At 43.7% G+C, this 23,979-nt stretch overlaps 1 protein-coding gene across 1 annotated transcript in view; it reads right to left on the minus strand.

Annotated features, from left to right (window-relative positions):
* The window catches only part of LYST (lysosomal trafficking regulator), a 317,564-nt gene that overhangs the window by 82,635 nt on the left and 210,950 nt on the right, over window positions 1-23,979 (minus strand). The window contains exons 30-32 of the mRNA XM_040350648.1: window positions 19,957-20,163; window positions 14,424-14,600; window positions 2,608-2,684 (exon numbers count right to left, since the gene is read on the minus strand). Coding sequence (XP_040206582.1) covers window positions 2,608-2,684; window positions 14,424-14,600; window positions 19,957-20,163 — 461 coding nt within the window. The remainder of the gene's footprint in view (window positions 1-2,607; window positions 2,685-14,423; window positions 14,601-19,956; window positions 20,164-23,979) is intronic.

Genomic DNA, 23,979 nt, shown 5'->3' on the forward strand with positions numbered 1-23,979 from the left:
GGTGCCTAAATTGGAGTTTTGTGGCCACCTTGTGGATGCAGAAGGTATACACACCACGGAAGCCAAGGTTGATGCTTTAGTCAAAGCTCCAGCCCCAACCAACGTCCAGCAGCTGCGATCATACCTTGGCTTGCTGAACTATTACCACAAATTCCTGCCAGATCTGGCACACACCTTGTTTCCGTTGAACAAGCTTTTGGAGAAACACTCCAGATGGGACTGGTCGGCTGCATGCCAACGTGCTTTTGAAGTTTCTAAGCGGAAGCTGTTGGCGTCACGCATGCTCGTGCACTATGACCTCCAGAAGCCTCTCACCTTGGCTTGTGATGCCTCACACTATGGTCTGGGGGCGGTACTATCTCACATCTTACCAGATGGGTCAGAAAAACCAGTGGCATTTGCCTCCAGGTCTTTGACAAAAGCAGAAAGCAATTACTCACACATTGACAAAGAGGCTCTTGCGCTGATATGGGCAATTAAGAAGTTTCATCTTTACCTGTATGGTAGGGAATTCACCATACTGACGGACCATAAACCACTCCTTCAGATCTTTAGCCCTGACAAAGGCATCTCCCAGACTACTGCGGCCCGCCTCCAACGCTATGCCCTATTCTTGGGGGCATACAGCTACAAAATTCAGTATCGTGGTCATGATGCCAATGCTAATGCGGACGCTATGTCCCGACTGACAGGGAGGTCCATGGACTCTTCTCCACCGGTCAAGAGTTGTCGTTACACCAGCCTGTCCTTCTTGTCTTCTGGGGAGATAGCAGCCCATACAACCAAGGATACCTTTCTGAAAACCATACTCTCCTGGGTACCTTTCGGTTGGCCTGCAACTGTCACACAGGAGTATGAACCTTATTTCCGTAGGCGTATGGAATTAACTGTGGCTGGCAACTGTGTTTTATGGGGAGACCGAGTGATCATTCCACAGACCCTCCGGAGACACATTCTGGACTTGCTACATACTGGTCATCCCGGGAGCACACGTATGAAACAAAAGGCCAGAGGCTATGTGTGGTGGCCAAACCTAGACTCAGATATCACAACATATGTGAATGCTTGTGCTGGATGTGCACAAACGGCAAGAGACCCTCCTCGAGGGTGCGTCCAGCCCTGGACTTGGCCCACGGTTCCTTGGTTTCGCCTACACTTGGACTTTGCAGGCCCGATCAGAGGACACACCTTCTTGATCATAGTGGACGCCCATTCAAAGTGGCCTGAGGTCATTCCTGTTACTCAGCCAACGACTAAGGCAACGGTTTCCATACTGTTACATCTCGCTGCTACGTTTGGATACCCCAGAGAAATTGTCACAGACAACGGTGCACAATTCACCAGTCAGGAGTTTCAGCGTTTCCTGACTGCCCACAACATCAAGCACAAGTTGACCGCACCTTACCACCCGGCTACAAATGGCCAAGCAGAGCGGTTTGTGCAGACTTTTAAACGCTATTTCAAAGCTACAGTGGCTGCAAGTAAACAACAGTCCCTGTCACCCCAGCAGCTGGACTCCTTCCTTTCTGCTTACAGAAACACACCACATGCAACCACTGGGAAAACTCCAGCAGAACTCCTTCTGGGGCGGCAGCCATGGACTGTTTTGGATATGCTCCGCCCTCAAACAGTCCAGGAACATGTACTACAGTCCCAAGACAAGATGGTCCAACACAATGAGCTCCCCTGATTCACAGCCCAACAAAAGGTATGGGCCCGATCTTATGGGGCTTCCAACACCCGTTGGCTTCCTGCTGTCATTGCAGAGACCTTGGGACCCAAGATGTACAAGGTCCGCCTGGAAGATGGTTCCATTTGCAGACGTCATGCGGACCAACTGCGTCTTCGTTCTCAACTGCCCGAATCCCTGATGCCAGGTGAACCACCAGTGTCTCAAGGATCTGCTCCCAGCGAATCAGGATGCACAGTGACTGATGATTGCGGGGACTCTGAACTTTTGAACTCAGCTCCAACAGAGCCCTCCAGCTCTGGTCCGGAGGTCTGTTTACCCTCTGAGCTGGGGGATCCCTTCTTGGCCCTGCCGGTACCCATTCCGGCCAGCCCTGTTTCCTCCGGTACCGAATCGCTGGATGCCCGGCCTCAACGACACTGTCGCCCTACTGACCGGTTTCAGTTGCAAGAGCGGTTACGAGACTTTCGACGGGGCCGACGGAAGTGATCAGATGACATATTAACCCCGCAACGGTTCCTGGAAGCTTGAAGTCCCGTAATTCTCCTGTGTTTGGAGGACTGTTATTGGACAGTTATCAGTTAATGTTTTGTGCCTGTTATTGTTTTGTTGTGTTTTTTTTTTTTGTTTTTTTTTGGGGATGGATGGAAGGTGTTATACCTGAAGGGTTCCACATGTACTGGCACTTTAAGGCTGGCTCCACCCAGCAGTGATGACAAGGGTCAAGGGGCATAGTAGCCATCTTGGAGAGAGAGCACATGTAGAAAGCAGAGATATGTAATGTCCTGAGATGCATGTTCCAGTGTACAGTCTGTACTGAATAAACATCCATTGTACCAATTGCTGCTAGCTCTTAGATTTTGGGGGGTGGTGGATTGGGAATCACTTAAACTTTGTATGAAATACTTTAATCTTACTTTTGCTGATTATTCAAAATAGTTTTTTTCCAAGCTGATCTGTTTGCTTTCTCTTCATTTTCATATTTGTCTTGCTCCTAAAAACAATGCACAAAAAAACATTAAGAAAAATACATTGTGATTGAGATTAGCATATGATATAGACATATTGGTGTCAGAAACTCAACATATGCTTCATGCATCTAGTTCTCAGCAATTTCGTAGCTTTAACTTTTAACCACACTAATCTGCCAACCAGAATTGTATTTATTTTTTCCCATTATCAAAAAAACTAAATGAAACTATTTTTTTTGCTGTACTTTTTAGCTTGAATCACAAGCAGCTTTGTTGACACTAGAGAAAATCCAGTAGACATAGATGTGACTTGAGGATGCATATCGCCCACAGCATGGGCTTCATTATCAATCCTATGACTAAGCTCATACTGTAGGTGAAATGCATAATTTGGAGGATTTTTGAGACTCTCATCTCACAGCACATCCACAGCAGAAGGCTCAGGGCCGCTGTTAGACATCACGGGGCCCCGCACAGCCTACCTAATGGAACCCCTAATAGAATAGTGGGGCAGCATGATGTAAATGCGCCCCAAAAATAAAGAAATAGTCCCTCCACTGTGCTCCCCTCCTGGTATGATATACCCACTCTGTAAGCAAGTGGAAGCAGGGAAGAGTTAAGAAAACTATTTTTTTTTTAATGCAGTAACAAATTGTAATGATGCCCGGGCCCCACTGTGTAGCTGATGGGGGTGGGCCCGGTACAACAGGGCCGGTTGTACTGCCCTATCAGCGGCCCTGGCTTTAGCTGCAGGATTGTGAGAAAAAGGTTTAGGAGGGCAAAGCGTAGTAAAAGTACGACCTCGGAATTCCAAGTCAGCAATCTCAGGTCAGATTTTGTCATTAAAATCTATTATATTTGTAGAGAACTCCTACCTGCATAAAGTAGAGAAAGAGGTCACACATGATAAAAAGGGAAACTCTAAAGAGGGTGTGGACTAAAGAAGGGGACAGCGTCTATAGGTCTCGGGTCCCTCAGAAGGTACACTGGTGGCTAATCTGGAACAGTTAGTGGACCATGAGTTGGAGAGACCTGACACAGACTGAGAAGAGCAGGAAAAAGAGCCGGAGGAGGGCAGGGAAAAGAGCTAGAGAAGGGCTAGAGGTCATAGAAGAGCTAGAGGAGGGCAGAGAACAGGCATGGGTGGAGGACAGACTGAGACAATGTGTAATGTGCAGATTTGCTGTTTAATGCTGTACTGTGCATGTGCGGATTAGCCATGTACTGCATTTGGATGGACTTGTATTGCGAAGGGTGGAGCAGTAGCATGAATCCCCTGGGAAAGCGGGCACTGACTTCAGCTACCCTTAGTTAAAATGGCCACAGCGACATATAGGGCGAGTGCAGTTGCAGCCCGCTTTTTACAATGAAAAATTAAAGATTTAAGTAAACTAAGTAGATAAATCACATTAAAGTTTTTACATGCTGCATGTATTTTTTTTTTACGAAGGTACGACTGAAGTTCCTCTTTAATAAATGAGAAAGAGAAGAATATTGAGGTTTATTTTTTCAGAAGCTGACAAATTTGTTTTTAGTTTTTATATTTATGACTTTGTGTCTCTGAGAACAAAATACATGTAATGTGGAACATATTGGATCTATACATATACAAATATCAGAACCCTAAAAGGCATCATAACCTCTGTATCAGCTGACCTCTTCAATGCATTAAGAATTAAAGAAACAAAATTGTAAAAATATTCCACTATTTTGGTTCCCTTTTATCAACACATTGTGAGTAAAAATTATATTGTGATATTGTGATTTGCAATTGCCAAGCTTGAACCTGCAATATTAGTGAAAATGTGAAATGTGCATCGCAAATGTGTTTGTGTTATATTAAACTCTGTCTAATTGAAACACCGTGGGGTGGATTCAAGAAGCATTTGCGCCTGTGTAACCATAGGTTACACAGCGCAATTGCTTACTTGCCCCGGCGTAACGAGTGCTCCTGATTCAGGAACCCCGTTACGCCGACTGCAGCCTAAGATCTGCGCGGCATAAGGCCCTTATGCCCGCATATCTTAGGCTGCATTCTTGCGATGGCCGCTAGGTGGCGTTCCCGTTGTGCTCAGCGCATAGTATGCAAATTGCATACTAACACCGATTCACAACGTTGCACGAGCCCTGCGTACGCAATTTACGTCGTTTCCGTACGGTGGTTTTTGCGTAAGGCTGCCCCTGCTATTAGCAGGGGCAGCCAATGTTATGTATACCCGTCGTTCCCGCGTCGCAAAATTTGAATCTTACGTACTTTGCGTAAGTGATTCGTGAATGGCGCTGGACGCCATTCACGTTCACTTTGAAGCAAATGACGTCCTTGCGATGTAATTTGCCGCAATGTACGTCGGGAAAGTTTCCCGACGGAACATGCGCTCTACGATCGGCGCGGGAACACGCCTTATTTAAATGATTCCCGCCCCCTACGGGATCATTTAAATTGCGCGCGCTTGCGCCGGGCATTTTGCTGGCGCGCCCGCGCAATTTACGGAGCTTCTGCTCCGTGAATCGAGGGCAGTGCAAAAATCGTTGCCCTGTGCCTCCGTAATAAATGCGCAAATCTAGCTGAATCCGGGCCCTTGTTTTTTTCCCCCAAGTTGGGGTAGTCAAGTGCTAAAATAACAGTGTGGCAGAGGGCAGAAGAGTGAGCAAAGCAGTGCAGAAGGGAGAGGCAAAAGGTGAAGCCATGCATACATAGTGGGGAAAATATTTATGTGATCACCTGCAGATTTTGTAAGTTTGCAGAGTCATTTTTATCATAGGTGTATTTTAAACGATAGAGACAGAATATAAACAAAACATCCAGAAAAAACATGATACAAATGTTAGATATTGAGTTGCAGTTTAGTGAGTAAAATAAGTATTTGATCCCCAAGCAAAACATGACTTTGTATTAGGTGGAGAAACCCTTCTTGGCAATCAGAGTTAAGATGTTTCTTGTAGTTGGTGACCGGGTTTGCGCACATCTGAGAAGGGATTATGGTCCACTCTTTACAGATATTCTCCAAATCCTTAAAGTGATACTAAAGTGTTATTTTTAAAGCAACAAAAAAAAAACCCCTAAAACATGTTACTTAACTGCTCTGTGCAGTGGTTTTGTACAGAGCAGCCCCGATCCTCCTCTTCTCGGGTCCCTCTTGGATACTCCTGGCTCCTCTCTGCTGCAGAGTGCCCCCACAGCAAGAAGCTTGCTATGGGGCACCCGAGCTGAACCGCAGCTCTGTGTGTCCTTTCAGACACGGAGTCACAGTTCAACCCTGCCCCCTCTCTCTCCTGATTGGCCAAGACACATACATCTGGCAGTTGGCCTATCAGGAGGGAGTGTCCCAGACCGCCGAGGCACTCGTGCACTTTGCTGGATAGAGATGGGGCTCAGGTAAGTATTAACCACTTGCTTACTGGGCACATATACCCCCCTCCTGCCCAGGTGAAATTTCAGCTTTCGGCACTGCGTCGCTTTAACTAACAATTGCGCGGTCGTGCGACGTGGCTCCCAAACAAAATTGACGTCCTTTTTTCCCCACAAGTAGAGCTTTCTTTTGGTGGTATTTGATCGCCTGTGCGGTTTTATTTTTTGCGCTATAAACAAAAAAGAGCGACAATTTTGAAAAAAATACAATATTTTTTACTTGTTGCTATATTAACCACTTCCATACAGGGCACTTACGTACCTTCCCGCCCAAGCCAATTTTCAGCTTTCAGCACTGTCGCACTTTGAATGGCAATTGCGGTCATGCTACATTGTACCCAAACAAAATTGGCGTCCTTTTTTCCCCACAAATAGAGCTTTCTTTTGGTGGTATTTGATCACGTCTGCGTTTTTTTTTTCCGCAACAACTAAAAAAAGACTAAAAATGTAGAAAAAAAATTAAGTTTATTTTTTTCTGTTAATTTTTTTGTAAATAAGTAAGTTTTCTCTTTCAATTACGGGCACTGATATGGCGGCACTGATGAGATGGCACTGATGGACATCGATGAGGTAGTACCAACGGGCACAGATAAGGTGGCACTGATTGGCGGCGCTGGTATGCGGCACTGATGGGCACACATAGGCGGCACTGATGGGCACACATGGGCGGCACTGATGGGCACACATGGGCGGCACTGATGGGCACACATGGGCGGCACTGATGGGCACACATGGGCGGCACAGATGGGCACTGAAAGGTGGGCACTGGGCATGGATGGGCACTGATGGACACTGTGGGGTGGCACCTATGTTGCCAGTCAGTGCCCATTTGTGGGCACTGATTGGCATCTTTTATTTTTTTATGTTTGTTTGTTTTTTCCAGCCTTTTTTTTTTTTTAGATTTTTTTTTTTTTGGGGCATTTTTTTCAGTTTGCCCTTCCCTGGTGGTCCAGGGTGGGCTTCCCTGGTGGTCCAGTGTGGCGATCCGAGGGGGGGCTGCGCTGATAAACAATCAGCGCGAACCCCCCCTGTCAGGAGAGCAGCCGTTCGGCTCTCCTCTACTCGCGTCTGTCAGACGCGAGTGAGGAAGAGCCGTCAACGGCTCTTCCTGTTTACATCGTGATCAGCCGTGGTTGGACACGGCTGATCACATGGTAAAGAGTCTCCGTGAGAGACTCTTTACCGAGATCGGTGTTGCGGGGTGTCAGACTGACACCCCGCAACAACGATCGCCGCGATGCGCGCCCCCGGGGGCGCGCAGCGGCTCAGAATCCTGAGGACGTCATTTGACGTCCAGTCAGGATTCTACAACCACTTTGCCGACGTCAATCTGTCATTGGCGGGCGGCAAGTGTTTAAATATCCCAATTTAAAAAAAACACATTTTTTTTCTCAGTTTAGGCCGATACGTATTCTTCTACATATTTTTGGTAAAAAAAAATAAAAAAAATCGCAATAAGCGAAAAGTTATAGCGCCTACAAAATAGGGGACAGAATTATTATTTTTTATTATTTTTTTATTTTTACTATAAATGGCGGCGATCTGCGATTTTTATTGGGACTGCGACGTTATGGCGGACACATCGGACACTTTTGACACATTTTTGGCGCCATTCACATTTATACTGCGATCAGTGCTATACATATGCACCAATTACAGTATAAATGTGACTGGCATTGAAGGGGTTAACACTAGGGGGTGATGAAGGGGTTAAATGTATTCCCTGCATTATGTTCTAACTGTAGGTGGAGGGGGGTGACTGGGGGAGGTGACCGATCTATGTCCCTATGTACAAGAGACACAGATCGGTCTCCTCTCCAGAGACAGGACGCTGTCTCTGTGTAAAACGGCAATGAGAGATGATCTCATATGTTTACATATGAGATCATCTCTCATTGGCTGCCCAGATCGCATCGCAAACGGCCACTCTGATTCGCGGCGAACTGTAATTGGCTGTGTCCAGTTGGATTTTCAGGTCCGCGCTGTAGCCGTCATTCGACTATAGCGCGGGTCTGAAGAAGTTAAGATGGCTGCTGCACTAGATTGCATTAAGATACAAAACCTTCTGCCTTTACAACCACATTAAGGTTTCTTGGCAACCCAAAAAAGTTCAGCTCCCACCAGAAATTTTCTATAGGATTAAAGGTCTGGAGACTGGCTAGACCACTCCGGGATCTTAATGTACTTCTTCTTGAGCCACTCCTTTCTTGCCAACAAAGGTTACTTCAGGTCATGGTCATGCTGGAAGACACATCAATGACCCATCACAGTATTCTGACTCAAAGAAGAAGGCTCGGATCCAAGATTTTGCAGTACATGGCCCCTTAATGCGGCAAAGTCGGCCTGTACCTTTAGAAAAGAAACAGCCCCAATGCATGTTTCCACCTCCATGACTGTAGGGATGGTGTTCTTAGGGTCATAGTCAGCATATTTCTTCCTCCAAACACGTTAATGTCCAGGAGCTCAATTTTGGTCTCATCTGACCACAGCGCACTCTCCCAAATCTTCTATGAATCATTTAGATGTTCATCGGCCAACTTCAGATGGGCTTGTACATGTGCCTTGCGGGCGCTGCAGGATTTCAATCCATGGCAGCGTATTGTGTTACCAATAGTTTGTTTGACAAGCTCCTCACATGTAGTTCTGACCTGCTCCCTCACTTTTCTCATGATCATTCTTATCCCATGAGGCGAAATCTTGCATGGAGCTCCAGACTGAGGACAAATTATTGTTATTTTGTATTTCTTTCATTTGCAAATAATGGCTCCAACAATTGTCTCCTTCTCACCAAGATTCTTGTTGATGGTCTTGTAGCCCACTCCAGCCTTGTGCAGGTTTAAAATCTTGTCCCCGTCCTTTGGCAGCTCCATGGTCTTGCCCATAATGGTGAGGTCTGAATGAAAGAAAGGTTCTGTGGACAGGTGTCTTTTATACATACAGCGAGTTGTCGTTAGGCGCCCTTTTTAACTTGATAGGACTAATATGTGTACCACATGAGTACATACTATAGCCAGTGTGTGGTTGATAGGGGATCAAATACTTTTTACTCATTGAACTACAACCCAATGTATAGCATTTGTATCATGTGTTTTTTCTGGATTTTTGGTTGATATTCTGTCTCTATCATTTAAAATACACATATGATAACAATTATAGACCCTTCATTTGTTTGTAAGTGGACAAACTAAATAATTCTGCAGGGGGTCAAATAATTATTTTCCCCACTGTAGATGGTGGGGGAGGTTCAGTGCTATTGACAATAAAAAAAAAAAACTCAGTCAGCATTAAAAGTGAAAGTCCAGCATCAACACCATTCAGACAGCGAAGAGCACACATATTTATTAAGACACAAACAGCTGAAAAAAATATGTCATCTCCAATCTCATAGATGCATATCTGTTGTATGAGAGGCCACCCCTGTGACTGGCAGTTGTACAAGATTTTGCAGTGCTATTTAAAGATGTAAATTCTCGCTTGCTTGTTGGAAAGATGAACATGACTTGCACTGAATGCATCTTCCTGTTTCTATTTCAATCACTCTGTGGGGATCTGTGTTTTCTTTGCCTCTCCTGCTGCTTCTTGAAGATTCCTCCACCAGTCATCTGGTAGGCAGCTCAGAAGTGAGGAAGAAAAGCCTCCATCAAGATGGCCACCTCTACACACAGACCATTCATCAAACTGATGAAGTTATTCTTCCAGAGTCTGTTTGTTAGTCAAATATTAAGAGGCTTGAGCTTACTTGGCTAGAGCTTAAAGGACTTTTTTTAATGACAAAAGGTTTACATTTTAAATTAAATTGTTGCTGTGTATTGCAATAGGTCATGAATTATTCACGTGGTCCTTCCATATACTATATAAATACAGCACTGACCTTTGAAAAGTGCTTCAAAAGCAGTGGTAGACCTCAGAAAAGAAAACATGAGCAAAGAACTCTCTAAAGTGTGTACTTGGCTCAATCAAGAGCACCAAGTGTCATTTATGTCTGCTGCTTTGTTACTCTATCAGCATGAGTTCCTTCTGACACATTTTCCTGGCACCAATAGAACACAGGTAACAAGGCAGGGATCTCGGACTGATTGACAGCCTCAGCTTTGCTCCTGTGAGCTGTTTGAAGGAGGCGTGTCCCTTCCCTCCAAGCAGTTTTCAGAGCTCTCCTCATTGAGCTCTGCACAATGTAATTTCAGCTCTCCACCTCCTTTTTTCTGAAAGCTCAGACAAGGTTTTTCAATTCTGGACTTTGAACAGATGTAGAGAAGATTGTAGATACACAGGTACAACATATGTAAGAGGATTTGTTTAATCTCTGTGTATCACCTGAGGCCAGTCATTTCACTGGGCATATGTAAGGGTGTACAACCACTTTTAGTACAGTTTATGTCTAGAAAATGAATCGCTAAGCTTCTTACTATTAACACGCATTAAGTCAAGTGACAAAAAGGTCTGTATCAGAAGATCAGTGTAAAAGCAATATCGTTATAAGTGATATCAAAGTACAGTTTTGAATAACTTCTGCTTCTCATTACTTTTGACATGACAGATTATCTCTCTACTGCTTTCTATTGCAAGATTAAGCTTCTTGTTGACAGTCATCTTACTAGCAGTACATTGGTTTTACAACCTGTAGGTAACGAAATCTCTCAGCAGCAAGGAAACAAAAACAAACTTTGCTCTATGGGGGTTATTTACGTAAGGCAAATCCACTTTGCACTACAAGAGTAAACTACAAGTGCAAAGTGCACTTGAAATTGCACTGAAAGTGCACTTGGAAGAGCAGTCGGTGTAAATCTGAGGGGTAGATCTGCTGATTTTATCAACCAATCATGTGCAAGCTAAAATGCTGTTTTTTATTTTCCTTGCATGTCCTCCTCGGATCTACAGTGACTGCACTTCCAAGTGCACCTTCAGTGCAATTTCAAGTGCACTTTGCACTTGTACTGCAAAGTGAATTTTCCTTTCGCAAATAACCCCCTATATGTCAGAATGTACAATCACCTTTAGATCTACAAATTATGCAGTGCAGGGGCCTGCCTGTTTGGATACAAACAACATGGATTGTTTAAAGCAGTATTAAACCCAAAAGCAAACCTGTATTATTTTGCAGCCCATCAATTCTTAGATGTAATGGCTGCATTATTTTTCTTTTAACGCTTTCTTCTACTTTCATCTAGTTATCCAATCAGCAAGTCTGTTTTGCACAAGCTGTCCGGCAGAATGTATCAGTTTACATGGATGAGCCAAGCCACTTACAAGCTGATCATTTTGATCACCCCTGCCAGTCTTATCTATTAATGCGATACCTTTATCCCAAAAGGTAAAAAAAAAAAAAACGGTTTGCTGTGATTATAAAGTGTGATCTGGAGTTTGGCTTCAATTTGTTAGTGGTTCTAAATCTGCTAAAATACATTTACCACTACCACTCCCCCCCCCCCTGCCCCAAGACCGATAATGCTGCCGTCTGCTGTGCCTCCTGTTCTCATTTCTCCAGAGAGGTGTCTCACTAACACAGGAGGTGCGTTTGTGACCTTGTAAAAAAAGCTGAGAAACAAAGGGGAATAAGCCAAAGAAAATAAAACTGATGCAGCCACCACATCTAATGATTGGTAAAACTGCAATATAATACATTTTTGGTTTTGGGTTTAATACCGCTTAAGGTATTATAATAGCATTATTGAACACCGATATAAAGGTGTATGCAAAAATATTGGCAACGAGGATAAAGGCATTAATGCCGGACCTAAAAAATGCAGATCAGGCGGGATTTGTAAAAGGGAGAGAAGGGAGGGACAATAGCTTAAGAACAATATTGTTACTACATGAGGAGGATAAGAAGAAACCCCCAGTCGTACTCCTGTCAATAGATGCTGAAAAAGCTTTGACAGAGTCGACTGGGGGTTTATGATAGAAACTATGCGAACTATAGGATTGGGACCTAGATTCATGAAATGGGTGGAAAACGTATATAACCACCCGACGGCAAGGGTGAAGGTCAATGGGAATGTGTCGTCTGTGTTTGAAATGATGAACGGAACCAGACAGGGCTGCCCGCTCTCGTCCCTCCTGTATGTAATATCGCTAGAACCATTACTGGCCAGGATACGGAATAGTCCGGACATAGGGGGGGCGAGAGTGGGAGAAGAGGAGCACAAGGTCGCTGCATACGCAGACGACATACTCCTATATGTGACCAAACCCAGACTCTCTCTCCCCATTGTAATGAAAGAAATAAAAAAATACGGGGAACTTTCTAATTTTAAAATGAATCCTGTAAAAACGGTAATTCTAAACCTGGGAATAGATACAAAAGAAGAAAAAGATCTACAGAAAGAATTCCCATTTACCTGGGAAAAAAAACCATTAACATACCTAGGAATAAAGATTACACCTTGAGTAGGAAAACTATACGAGGCCAATTACATCCCTTTAGTTAATGAAATAAAACAAGACATGAAAAAACTAGCAAAGAAACCGATTTCCTGGGTAGGTAGGATCAACGCATTTAAAATTATATTACCAAAAATAATTTATAAGTTCCAAATGCTTCCTAGAAGAATCCCTCAAAGCTTTTTCAAGATAATAAAAACCATAACTGTGAAATATATTTGGCAGGGTAAAAAGGCTAGAGTAAACTATACTATTCTAAGTCGTAAAAAAAAAAAAAAAAAAATGGGGGGTTGGCACTCCCAGATATAAAAACATATTACTACGCGGTAATTTTAGCAAGGTTAGCAGAATGGACAAACATATACACTAAAAAGAAGTGGGTACAGATGGAAGACACAATAAGTTTGACACAATTAAATAAGAATGTTTGGATACCACCTAAATTTAGAAAAATGGGCACGGGCACACACAGTATAACGAAGAATGTATTTAAAGTATGGGATACACTATATAGGCGGGAAAAATGGGAATAGAATTCCCCATTAATCCCATTAGCAGGCACAATTTTTTTTCCACCAGGCAACAAGACACGAATGGGAAAGCATTTGGGCACTAAAAAATTAGGGGAATTAGTCACTCAAGGAAAAATAAGGCCAAGAAATTATTTTCAAACACTAGAAGGAGTTCAACATTTTAGTGAATGGGAGTACTTCCAATTAAAGCACTTTGTGAGCACTTTACCACAGCCGATAAGAGACGACAAAACATTAAACTCAAACAAGTAGGAACGACAATGCACATATGGTGGGACTGCCGAAGAATTCAAGAGTACTGGGAAGTAGTATTAGAATATATAGAAGAAATAACAGGTGAAAAGACCCCATGAAATCCCTTAACCTGCTTGTTCCACGGAACGGACAGGCCAAAAAAACAGTACGGATTGACTTTGGTCCCGGTGTTGCTGAATGCAGCGAAGGGCCTAATTCCAAAAAACTGGCTACACTTACAGAGGCCATCTATAAAAGAGTGGATATACCAAGTTGATTATATAGCAGAAATTGACTATTTGGGGCGAGGAGAACTGGGAGGAGAGGTTAGATGCAGAACAATGATGATAGAAACAGACAGGTGAGACATAGTTACAAACAAACTTAAACGGTGATTGACAGAACCGAAGGGATGTGGGGGGGGGGGGGGTGGGTGGAGAGGGGTGGGTTGGGACTAGGGGGGAATAAATGGAAGAAAGAAGGGTAGCACCTTAGGGGCGGGATCTCCTCGTCGTAATGATGGCTATAATTAATAATGTTTATCCATTTAATGAATGACTTTTTTCTTGGTATATATAAGAAAGAAAAGAAACATAGAATGTAATGAGAAAGGAAAAAAAAAAAAAGGGGAAAAAATACATAAAAATAATATGGATAAACCACAAGTGATGCGAAGCCACAATGGAGACGCGATGGGCGGAGTAACCATGAGCGTGCCTCGCTGGCCTTTGTTTTATTTGGTTGAGTCTGATGTGGATAGGAAAAAAAAAAAAAAAGAAAACCGCTTAAGGTGTGTCCTATTACATAGTTCTGGTAAATGAGAAGTTGTACAGATTGTATATTGCGTGTCCAGCTTAAAACTGTAGAGGTAACAAAACAAAAATGTGTGGCAATTACAAATGCCAAGACTATCATTGTGCTTTTAGTTGACATTTTTACAGTGTAATAAAAAAAAATTAACAGTCACAGCCAGCCATTGAAAATTATTTTTTACTGTGGCATAAAAACAATTATAAATGTACTAAAAGCCTTTACTCATGTAATCACAAGTGTATTTTAACAGAAGCATAGAGGTTATTCTGGCTTTCTCCAGAATAGGATTCTCGTGACCATGGCCCTTTCACAACAGTTATTTTATTTAAACAACCACAACAAACAAATAGTATTCATTATTTGTACATTATCACAAATATGCACAAACATACCTCTTTAGCGGCTTTAACAAGGTCTGACTTTAGTGGTGCACCTGGAGGGATACATCTATAACCAGCTTGCTTTATGGCATTCATCAATAAAACTCCAGCAGCTTCATCCTCTTTGGTTAAACTGTCTTTATGATTGTGCAACAGCTCAAAGACATAAAGAGCTAATTTGGGGCCATGCTGAAATCAAAAAACGAGTGTAAAACTTACTAAAAGCTCTATATATTATGCACACATGTGGATCTTCTGCCAGAGCATTCTGAGAATTCTCCAAAAAAAAACGCACAATCAGCTCACAGAACAGATGAATTGTTTGTTGCATGAATAAATCACCCTTGGCTTGATGTATTTTAAACGTATTTAGCCTTTGCCTTTTCCTGTATTAAAGAGAAATACCAAAATTGCTCCAGGAGTTTATTTCATTTACCTATCTGGAATATTTTGTACTGCATGAAGACCTGCACCTGTGGATTTACATGGAGAAATGAATGGCAGGTTCTATGGAGGCAACCTCTTTTGGATGCACAGACAATGTGGTCTACGCTCCCCTCAGTTCAGCTGTTACTGGCACTCTTTTTTCTATATTCATTCATCGGAAGGGGATGCCAGATGCACCACAGTGACCTAAAATGTCTCTTCCTGCAGAGAATCACACGGCACAGTAGCAAATTACCTTGCAGTGCAGTGCACACAGATGCTTCACCGCGGTGTACTTCTGTGAATGGTCCCCAAGTAAATATTCTAACATTCACTTGGATGGATTTGGACAACAGGAATGAATATAGCAAGAAAACATATGGCACATTTCAGGGCCAATACTTCCAGTGATTTTCAGTACATCGTGGAATGCACAGAAAATACATTGTGCACTCAGTAGTGCCCACGCCTTGCTAAAGGCTTTTTTTAATGATTGTCCATGCTTGTCTTCTGCAAATGCTATCTGATGTCATCCCCCCGCCCCCCCAATACTCCTATCCTGTTCATACGTCCAACTGTCAGCCCCTTGAACCTCTCTCTTCTGCAAATTCTGCTGTTCTCTTCACTATCTCTCACTCTCACTGGCTGATGTTATACTCTTTGGCACTGGGCATAATATATATTTCCTGCAAATACTACCCAATATCACGCTGTTTTTTTTCTCCTGCATATACTGCCTGTCACACTCCTCACCTAAATATACTGCACACTGTCCCACCCTCCCCTGTGCACACTAGCCCATCATAACCCCAGTGCAGATAATGCCCAGTGTTAAAATTTCTGTCATTCCTTCTCCTGTCATACCCTCCCACACCTCTCATGCACTTGAAGGATCTGAAAGTTCTGGTGGATCATAAACCTAATAACAGCTTGCAATGCAAAGCTGCATTTTCTAAAGCTAGCAAAATACCTCCTTGTATTTAAAAAAGGTATGGACTTCAAAGGAGGAGACAACATTTTGCTCCTGTAGAATCAGTAGTAAAACCTCATCTGGAATATGCAGTTCAGTTTTGGGCACCAGTTCATAAAAAAGATATCGGGGAACTGGAGAAAGTGCAGAGAAGGGCAACCAAACTGATAGGAGGATTGGAGGAGCTGAGTGTGACGGTATCGGTATGATATCCCCGTCAACGTTCCCTTTTTCCCATAACGAAAATCACCCCAATATTCCACGAGGAGGGATATCCCTGGAATCGCCCAGAAAGCCACACATGAGACCAGCTTACTGCTTGAACAACACAGACTTTAATGTTATAACACACACAGCTTATATGTCATTTCCAAAACTGTTACAATGACAAATCTCCGCCCCCCTCACACTGGGGCTTCCATACAGATGACTAGGTAGACACGACGGGGCCGATGCTGAAACACATTTTCTTTAGACAATGACATCAATGACGCTGAGCACTAGCTGTACTGAATACATCAACCAGACCGCTCGACCCCGCATATAGAGAGATAATTACCACAATGAAGCAATCAGAATAATTAACACAAGCCACTTAAACCCAGCTCTCCTTCACACAACACAATAGATCAATTAACCTTTAGAAATAGTGAGGGGACATTAGCACATCAATAACCTGGCTAGCAGGGAGCAGTAAACTGAGACATATAGGCAAATGTATCACAATGGCCCCCCTTTTGCTCCCTGCTCCGGCAAACCCGGTTGGACCTTCCCTGGTCCAGTAGGGTTGACGGGTTCAGAGCTATTAGTCAGAGGTTAACTCCGTTTGGCATGACTGACCTCCCTTGGCAACTGCTTCAGACTCGGGTATGTCACCGGGTCGTCAGATCACACGCCGGTCAGTCCCCAAGTCTTTGTGCGATCTGCAAAGTCACCAGAAGTCAGTGTGAAGACAGCGAATGGGTCTGTGCGCCGCCGTCTAGGTGTCCCGCTATGGGAGGGGGCAGGTTATGGCTCTGAAGTGACAATCCCAGGAGATTCATAAAAAGAAAAAGTTATATTTGTTGAAATGCTGTAGCACTGGTGCTCAGAGTCCGGGGGGGGGGGAGGGGAATCAGAGCCCCATAAGGTCAGCCACCCCCTGCTCCCTCCGCAGCCGCCGGTTCTCCTCTTGGAGCTTCTCCAGCTCCATCTCCAGTTCATGCTGCTGTGACCTCAGGTGGTTGTTCTCCTCCTCCATGCGGCTTATGCACTCCTCCAGCTCTATGTACTCACGGATCAGCTCCTGCTTGCTCATGTCCTGCAGGCTCTCCACATGGTCCTTCATCATCAGGAACTGGGTGGTGGTGTAAGGGGCCACCGGTGGGCCCTTGGCGAACATCTCGGCACGCATCTGGGACGCCCGCTGCGACTCCCTCTCCTCCAGTCGCTTCTTCTCCTCCCAGGTCAGCTTGTTATACGGCTTCCAGGACCTCTTCTTCTTGAAGGGTGGCCGGCGGTGCCTCTTTCTGCCCAGCTCCCTCCAGGGCCCCTCCGGCTCAGGGCTGTCGCCCATGACCAGCTGACAATGGTGTTCCCTGTTGTCCGTAATAACAGATTGTACCATGAGGGCTTCGTAAGGGGTGCCCAATGGTTCTTCCTGACCCAGCTCCTTTGGATCCCAAGCCGAGTCTACACAATGGGCTGCTGCTGGTGGGCGGTACCCAGGTTGAGACCAATTTGACCTGGTGTTGTCATTCATGGGGCAATTCTGCTTGAAGTGACCCAGCTGTTTGCACCGGAAGCAGCGTTGTTCGTTGCCCTCCTGGCGATGATAGCGAGGGCTAGATGTCATCGGTCTGTTAGGAGGTTGGTATCTAGCGGTTGGTGGGTGCGAGGGCACCGTTTGTGGTGCAGGTTGTTCCTGTGGTGTGACCTGGTTCGTCTTGCGAGTATCTGCATATTCATCCGCCAACTTCGCGGCCTCTGGTAGAGTCATGGGCCTGCGATCTCTCACCCAATCTTTGACGTCCGTCTGGATGTGATTGTAAAATTGCTCCAGGAGCATTAGTTGCAAAATGTCCTCTGCGGTGGTGGCCTGGCTGCTGTTAGCCCAGTTAGAGGCCGACCGGGACAATTGGCATGCCCATTCCGCATAAGAGTCTTTCGTGGTTTTGCGTGAGTCCCTGAACTTCTGTCGGTGGGACTCTGGGGTTACTGCATAACGAGCCAGGAGCACTTCTTTAACCCTGGCGTAGCTATGGATATCCTGATCTGGCACGGTCCGGAAAGCATCAGAAGCTTTGCCTGACAGTTTGCCTGACAATATTGCAACCCAGTCTCCTCTAGCTATTCGGTGCAGGTTACATTGTCGCTCAAAATCCGCCAGGAAGTTATCAATCTCACAGTCCTTTTCATCAAAAGCTTTAAAAGCGCTAAACGGAATCTTCCTTGCGTCTGCTGTGCTGTACTCACTGTTTGGAGAATGTGCGGCTGCTTGTTGGACTGCTGCCAGTTTTAACTGTAGTTCTGCGTCCCTTATTTGTTTATCCTTCTGTAGTTCTGCGTCCCTTATTTGTTTATCCTTCTGCAGCTCCGCGTCTCTTATTTCTTTAGCCTCCTTCGCTAACAGGTCCATCACTTTCAGTACCACATCTGGCGTTGGGTTCGGGCCGAACCACGCTAGCTTCTCTCTCATTAGCTTGTTGGCTGGCGATTCCTCCTCCTGAATCACTGGTGTCTCCATCTCTTGTACTGCTGGCGTTGCTGCAATCCCGTCCTCCTGGTCTAGCTCCATTGATTCTGCTATGATGACCCGCTTGGTTTTGTTTCTAGCAATCCTTCCACGAACTTCCAGTAGTTCTTCCAGTGTCTGCTTGGAATCCGGGTGTGAAGGGGAATAGAAGGGAAAAATCCCACTGCTACCAACCAATTGTGACGGTATCGGTATGATATCCCCGTCAACGTTCCCTTCTTCCCATAACGAAAATCACCCCAATATTCCACGAGGAGGGATATCCCTGGAATCGCCCAGAAAGCCACACATGAGACCAGCTTACTGCTTGAACAACACAGACTTTAATGTTATAACACACACAGCTTATATGTCATTTCCAAAACTGTTACAATGACAAATCTCCGCCCCCCTCACACTGGGGCTTCCATACAGATGACTAGGTAGACACGACGGGGCCGATGCTGAAACACATTTTCTTTAGACAATGACATCAATGACGCTGAGCACTAGCTGTACTGAATACATCAACCAGACCGCTCGACCCCGCATATAGAGAGATAATTACCACAATGAAGCAATCAGAATAATTAACACAAGCCACTTAAACCCAGCTCTCCTTCACACAACACAATAGATCAATTAACCTTTAGAAATAGTGAGGGGACATTAGCACATCAATAACCTGGCTAGCAGGGAGCAGTAAACTGAGACATATAGGCAAATGTATCACACTGAGCTATGAGTAAAGATTAGAGGAACCAAATTTATTCTCTCCTGATAAGGAGATTAAGGGGGGATATGATCACAATCTTTAAATACATAAGTGGTCCATACAGTGAACTAGGCATTAGGTTATTCACTTTCAGGCCATTACAGAGGACAAGGGAAACTATGTCTGGAGAAAGATTGTACCTCCACATATAGAAAGGCTACTTCACAGTAAGAACTGTGAAAATGCATTAAAGTCTCTCAAGAGCTAGTTCTGCTCAGCTTTGTACATCGTTTTAACTCCTTCCCGCCCTATAGCCAAAAGACAGCTACAGCGCAGGCTTACTTTACTGAGAGGGGGTCCATGGATGTCCTCCAGTGATCGCGCTGCCCGCACATCTCCCTGTGGCGCGCAGGCGATAGGCTCTGTGATCACAGAGTTCTTCTGACTCAACTGGTCACAGATCGGGGTAAAGGGCCAATCACAGCGGCCCTTTATCACATGATCAGCTGTGTCCAATGACCGCTTTCCTTTTCCGTACAAAAGGGAGAAGAGAGCCGACAATTATCTTGTTATAATCCAGGCATGGATTATCAGTGTCCCGATTATCACTGCAGTCCCAACAGTGTCGGCCATCAGGCAGTTCTATCCGTGGCTATCAGTGCTATCAATAGATTTATTGATAAATAATTAGTAAATCTTAAGTATTAAGCTAAAAACTTACTTGCAAACCTGGACATAGGCATTCCTTTAACATGTCTTCATGTTTAGGTTCATTGACTACTTCAAGGACTTCTTTTCGTTCTTCAGTGTTTTGAGATGGAGACAAAAGATGTACGAAGAGTCTTCCAAGCTGAACACGGAATGTGTCATTACACTGCAAAAGAATGGTTTTCCACGGATTCTTGGGAGAGCTGGTTCTACCTGAACCCTGTTAAAATCCAACAGAACAATTCAGACTAAAGCAAAATGTGTTATATAAAATTACATAATAAAACATATTAGCTGATAGAAATGAGATAGCTCCGGTCTACAGTCCTTTTAGACCAATTCAGTGGCGAGCCCAGACATAACAAATATTTGCCAGTAGTAGGGAAAAAATGTGCAGCATAAATATTACCTGGGTCTGCCACTGCAGAAAATGGTATACATTAAGATTTTAAAGTCAGTGCACATAAAATATAATTTTTGTACCTACTGTAAAAAAAAAATTCTTCAAAGGACATAAGAATTTATTAATACTTGGGTTATACTGTCACCTGCGAGATGTTGGGACACTGTTAAACAGAAAAATGTTACGTCTGCTTCCATTTAACTATTCATCTACCCATCGTGCCTCCGTTTTGTGAGCAAGCAGTACACAAGGCTAGCATAAAACAAAAACCCCCAGGAAGCTAGACCCTTAATAGACTCAAAGAAGAGTTTTTTATAGGAAATACAAACATCTTAATTTCAGGGTATCCAATATCAGTCCTAATGAAGGGTGTGCCACACAGACGAGACCCCAAAAATGTGGAAATCATCCACTTTTCAGACAATTCTGAAGGACCCATGTTCGAACCAAAGATAGATGAGGTAAAGCCCTCTGCAAGACAGGCAAACTGCACAGGGGTACAGAGGTTCAACCTGGTGTTTCAGACCAGGATGAAGTAAACATCATTAAGGGGAAGCTTCAACCTGAGGGATCAATGGGATCAAAATAGGAAGAGACTGGAGAGCCAACCAATGGTCCACCAACCAGGTGAAATAAAACCATACCAGAACACAAGAAAACTAGCCAACTTCCCTAATCTACGAACCTTGCTAGAAGGCTTAAACTGGGATAAAATCTTAGAAACAAAGAACACAGAAAAGAGATGGGTTTGCTTTAAGAGCATATTGAATAAGGGCATTAGCCAATGCATCCCATTTGGGTAATAAATTTAAGAGTGTACAAAAGTCCTGGATGGCTTAACTCAAATGTGAAAATGCATATAAAAGCAAAGGAGAAGGCCTTCAAAAAATACAAGGTTGAGGGATCATCATCAGCATTCAGACTTTATAAGGAATGCAACAAGAAATGTAAGGGTGCAGTTAGGGGCGGCGAAGATAGAACACAACAGACATATAGCGGAGGAAAGCAAACAAAATCCCAAGAAATTCTTTAAGTATGTAAACAGTAAAAGAGGGAGGACAGATCATATTGGCCCCATAAAGAATGAGGAAGGTCATCTGGTTACAAAAGGATGGGAAGATGGCGAAGGTATTGAATTTATTATTCTCCTCAGTCTTCACAAGGGAATCGGTGGGCTTCAGTAACCAAAACTGGAGTGTTTATCCTCATGACACATCACAGGAAGCACCTCTATGGTTAACAGAGGACATCATTCTAATTAAACTTGGGAAACTTAACATGAATAAATCACCAGGACCAGATGGCTTGCACCTGTGGGTACTTGGGGAACTCAGTCAATTGCCAGACCATGGTTCCTAATTTTTATTGACAGCCTACTGACTGGAATGGTACAAGCTGATTGGAGAAAAGCCAATGTAGCACCAATATTTAAAAAGGGCCCAAAATACATTCCTGGGAATTACAGACCAGTTAGCCCAACATCAATAGCATGCAAGCTCTTGGAGGGGATAAGGGACCATATACATGATTTTAGTAATGAAAAAAGCATTAGCAGTAATCTGCATGGATTCATGAAGAATCGATCTTGCCAAACCAATCTATTAACCTTCTATGAGGTGGCGAGTTCTCATCTAGATAAAGGAAGGCCCGTAGATGTGGTATATCTAGATTTTGCAAAAGCATTTGACACAGTTCCCCATAAACGTTTGCTGTACAAAATAAGGTCCGTTGGCATGGACCATAGGGTGAGTACATGGTTTGAAACCTGGCTACAAGGGCAAGTTCAGAGGGTGGTGATAAATGGGGAATACTCGGAATGGTCAGGGGTGGGTAGTGGGGTCCTCCAGGGTTCTGTGCTGGGACCAATGCTATTTAATTTGTTCATGAACAACCTGGAGGATGGGGTAAACGGATCAATCTCTGTATTTTTGGAGAATACCAAGTTAGGCAGGGCAATAACTTCTCTGCAGGATGTGAAAACCTTGCAAAAATCTGAACAAATAATGGGGTCGGCAACTACATGACAAATGAGGTTTAATGTAGAAAATTTTAAAATAATGCATTTGGGTGGCAGAAATATTAATGCAATCTATACACTGGGGGGGGGAACCTCTGGTGGAATCTAGTAGATGATAGGCTCAGTAATGGCATGCAATGCCAAGCTGCTGCTAACAAAGAAAACAGAATATTGCCATGCATTAAAAAGGGGATCAACTCCAGCGATAAAACCCTCTACAAGACTCTGGTCCGGCCAAACCTAGAGTATGCTGTCCAGTTCTGGGCACCAGTCCTCAAGAAGGATGTACTGGAAATGGAGTGAGTACAAAGAAGGGCAACACAGCTAATAATGGGTCTGGAGGATGTTAGTTATGAGGAAAGGTTGCGAGCACTGAACTTATTCTCTCTGGAGAGGAGACGCTTGAGAGAGGATATGATTTCAATTTACAAATACTGTACTGGTGAACCCACAGTAGGGATAAAAGCTTTTAGCGTAAGGGAGTTTAACAAGACAAGTGGCCACTTAATAAAAGAGGTCCAACCTTAAACTACGTAGAGGGTTCTTTACTGTAAGAGCGGCAAGGATGTGAAATTCGACAGTTTAAAAAAACTATTAGATAAGCACCTGAACGACCACAACATACAGGGATATACAATGTAATACTGACATATAATCACAAACATAGGTTGAACTTGATGGACTTGTGTGTCTTTTCAACCTCACCTACTATGTAACTATGACAGGCAGGGGGGGGGGGGGGAGTGGTAGAGAGGAGACACAGCGGGGTGATGGAGGCACGTAAACCGACCATGGTATCATGGATCAAGAGCCATGATAAACGGGGTTAGTTTACATATGAAAGAGCAGCACCAGGCAGGATCAACGCATGCGCCGTGCGGTTATTCATGCTTAATGACCAGGCCATTTTTTGCTATATGGCACGGTGTCGGTTTAACCGATGTGCGATGCTGTACCCAAACAAAATTGACGTCCTTTTTTCCCCTGCAAATAGAGCTTTCTTTCTGTGGTATTTGATCATCTCTGTGATTTTTATTGTTTGCGCTATAAACAAAAAAAGCGTCAATTTAAAAAAAAACACACACAATATTTGGTCATTTTTGCTATAATAAAGATCCCCATTTTTTATTTTATTTTTTAAAAAGCTAATTTTTTCCTCAGTTTATGTATTCTGATCATCATAAGGTATATATTTGCTGATCTTACTGTTGCTTTAAATTGGCATTCATTACCAACAGGAACTGTAGTATATTACGCCCACTTCCTGCCCAGCAGACATATTGGGTAACCTTTCTACAGTGAGGGAAACATGTAAAGACCTCCAATATTTCTTAATACTGGCCTTGGAAGCATAAGTCTAAGTAGGCTGTCAGTTTTCAATTAGTATATGTTCTACTAATTTAACTACATTTTATGTGTGTGTTTGGTGGGATGTTTCTGTCAGGAAGTTCATTCAGGTAGGCTACATTTTCTGATATTTTCTACTATTCGCATTCTGTGCTGCAATGTTAAATGCCAATGCATATTTTTATAATTTGCATTTTGCAGTTTTACAAAAAACGTATTCTTAGTAAGGCCCCTTTCACACTTATGCGACTTCAAAGTCACGCGATTTT

This window comes from Rana temporaria, chromosome 4, assembly GCF_905171775.1.
Source record: "Rana temporaria chromosome 4, aRanTem1.1, whole genome shotgun sequence".
NCBI classification, from domain to species: Eukaryota; Metazoa; Chordata; class Amphibia; order Anura; family Ranidae; genus Rana; species Rana temporaria.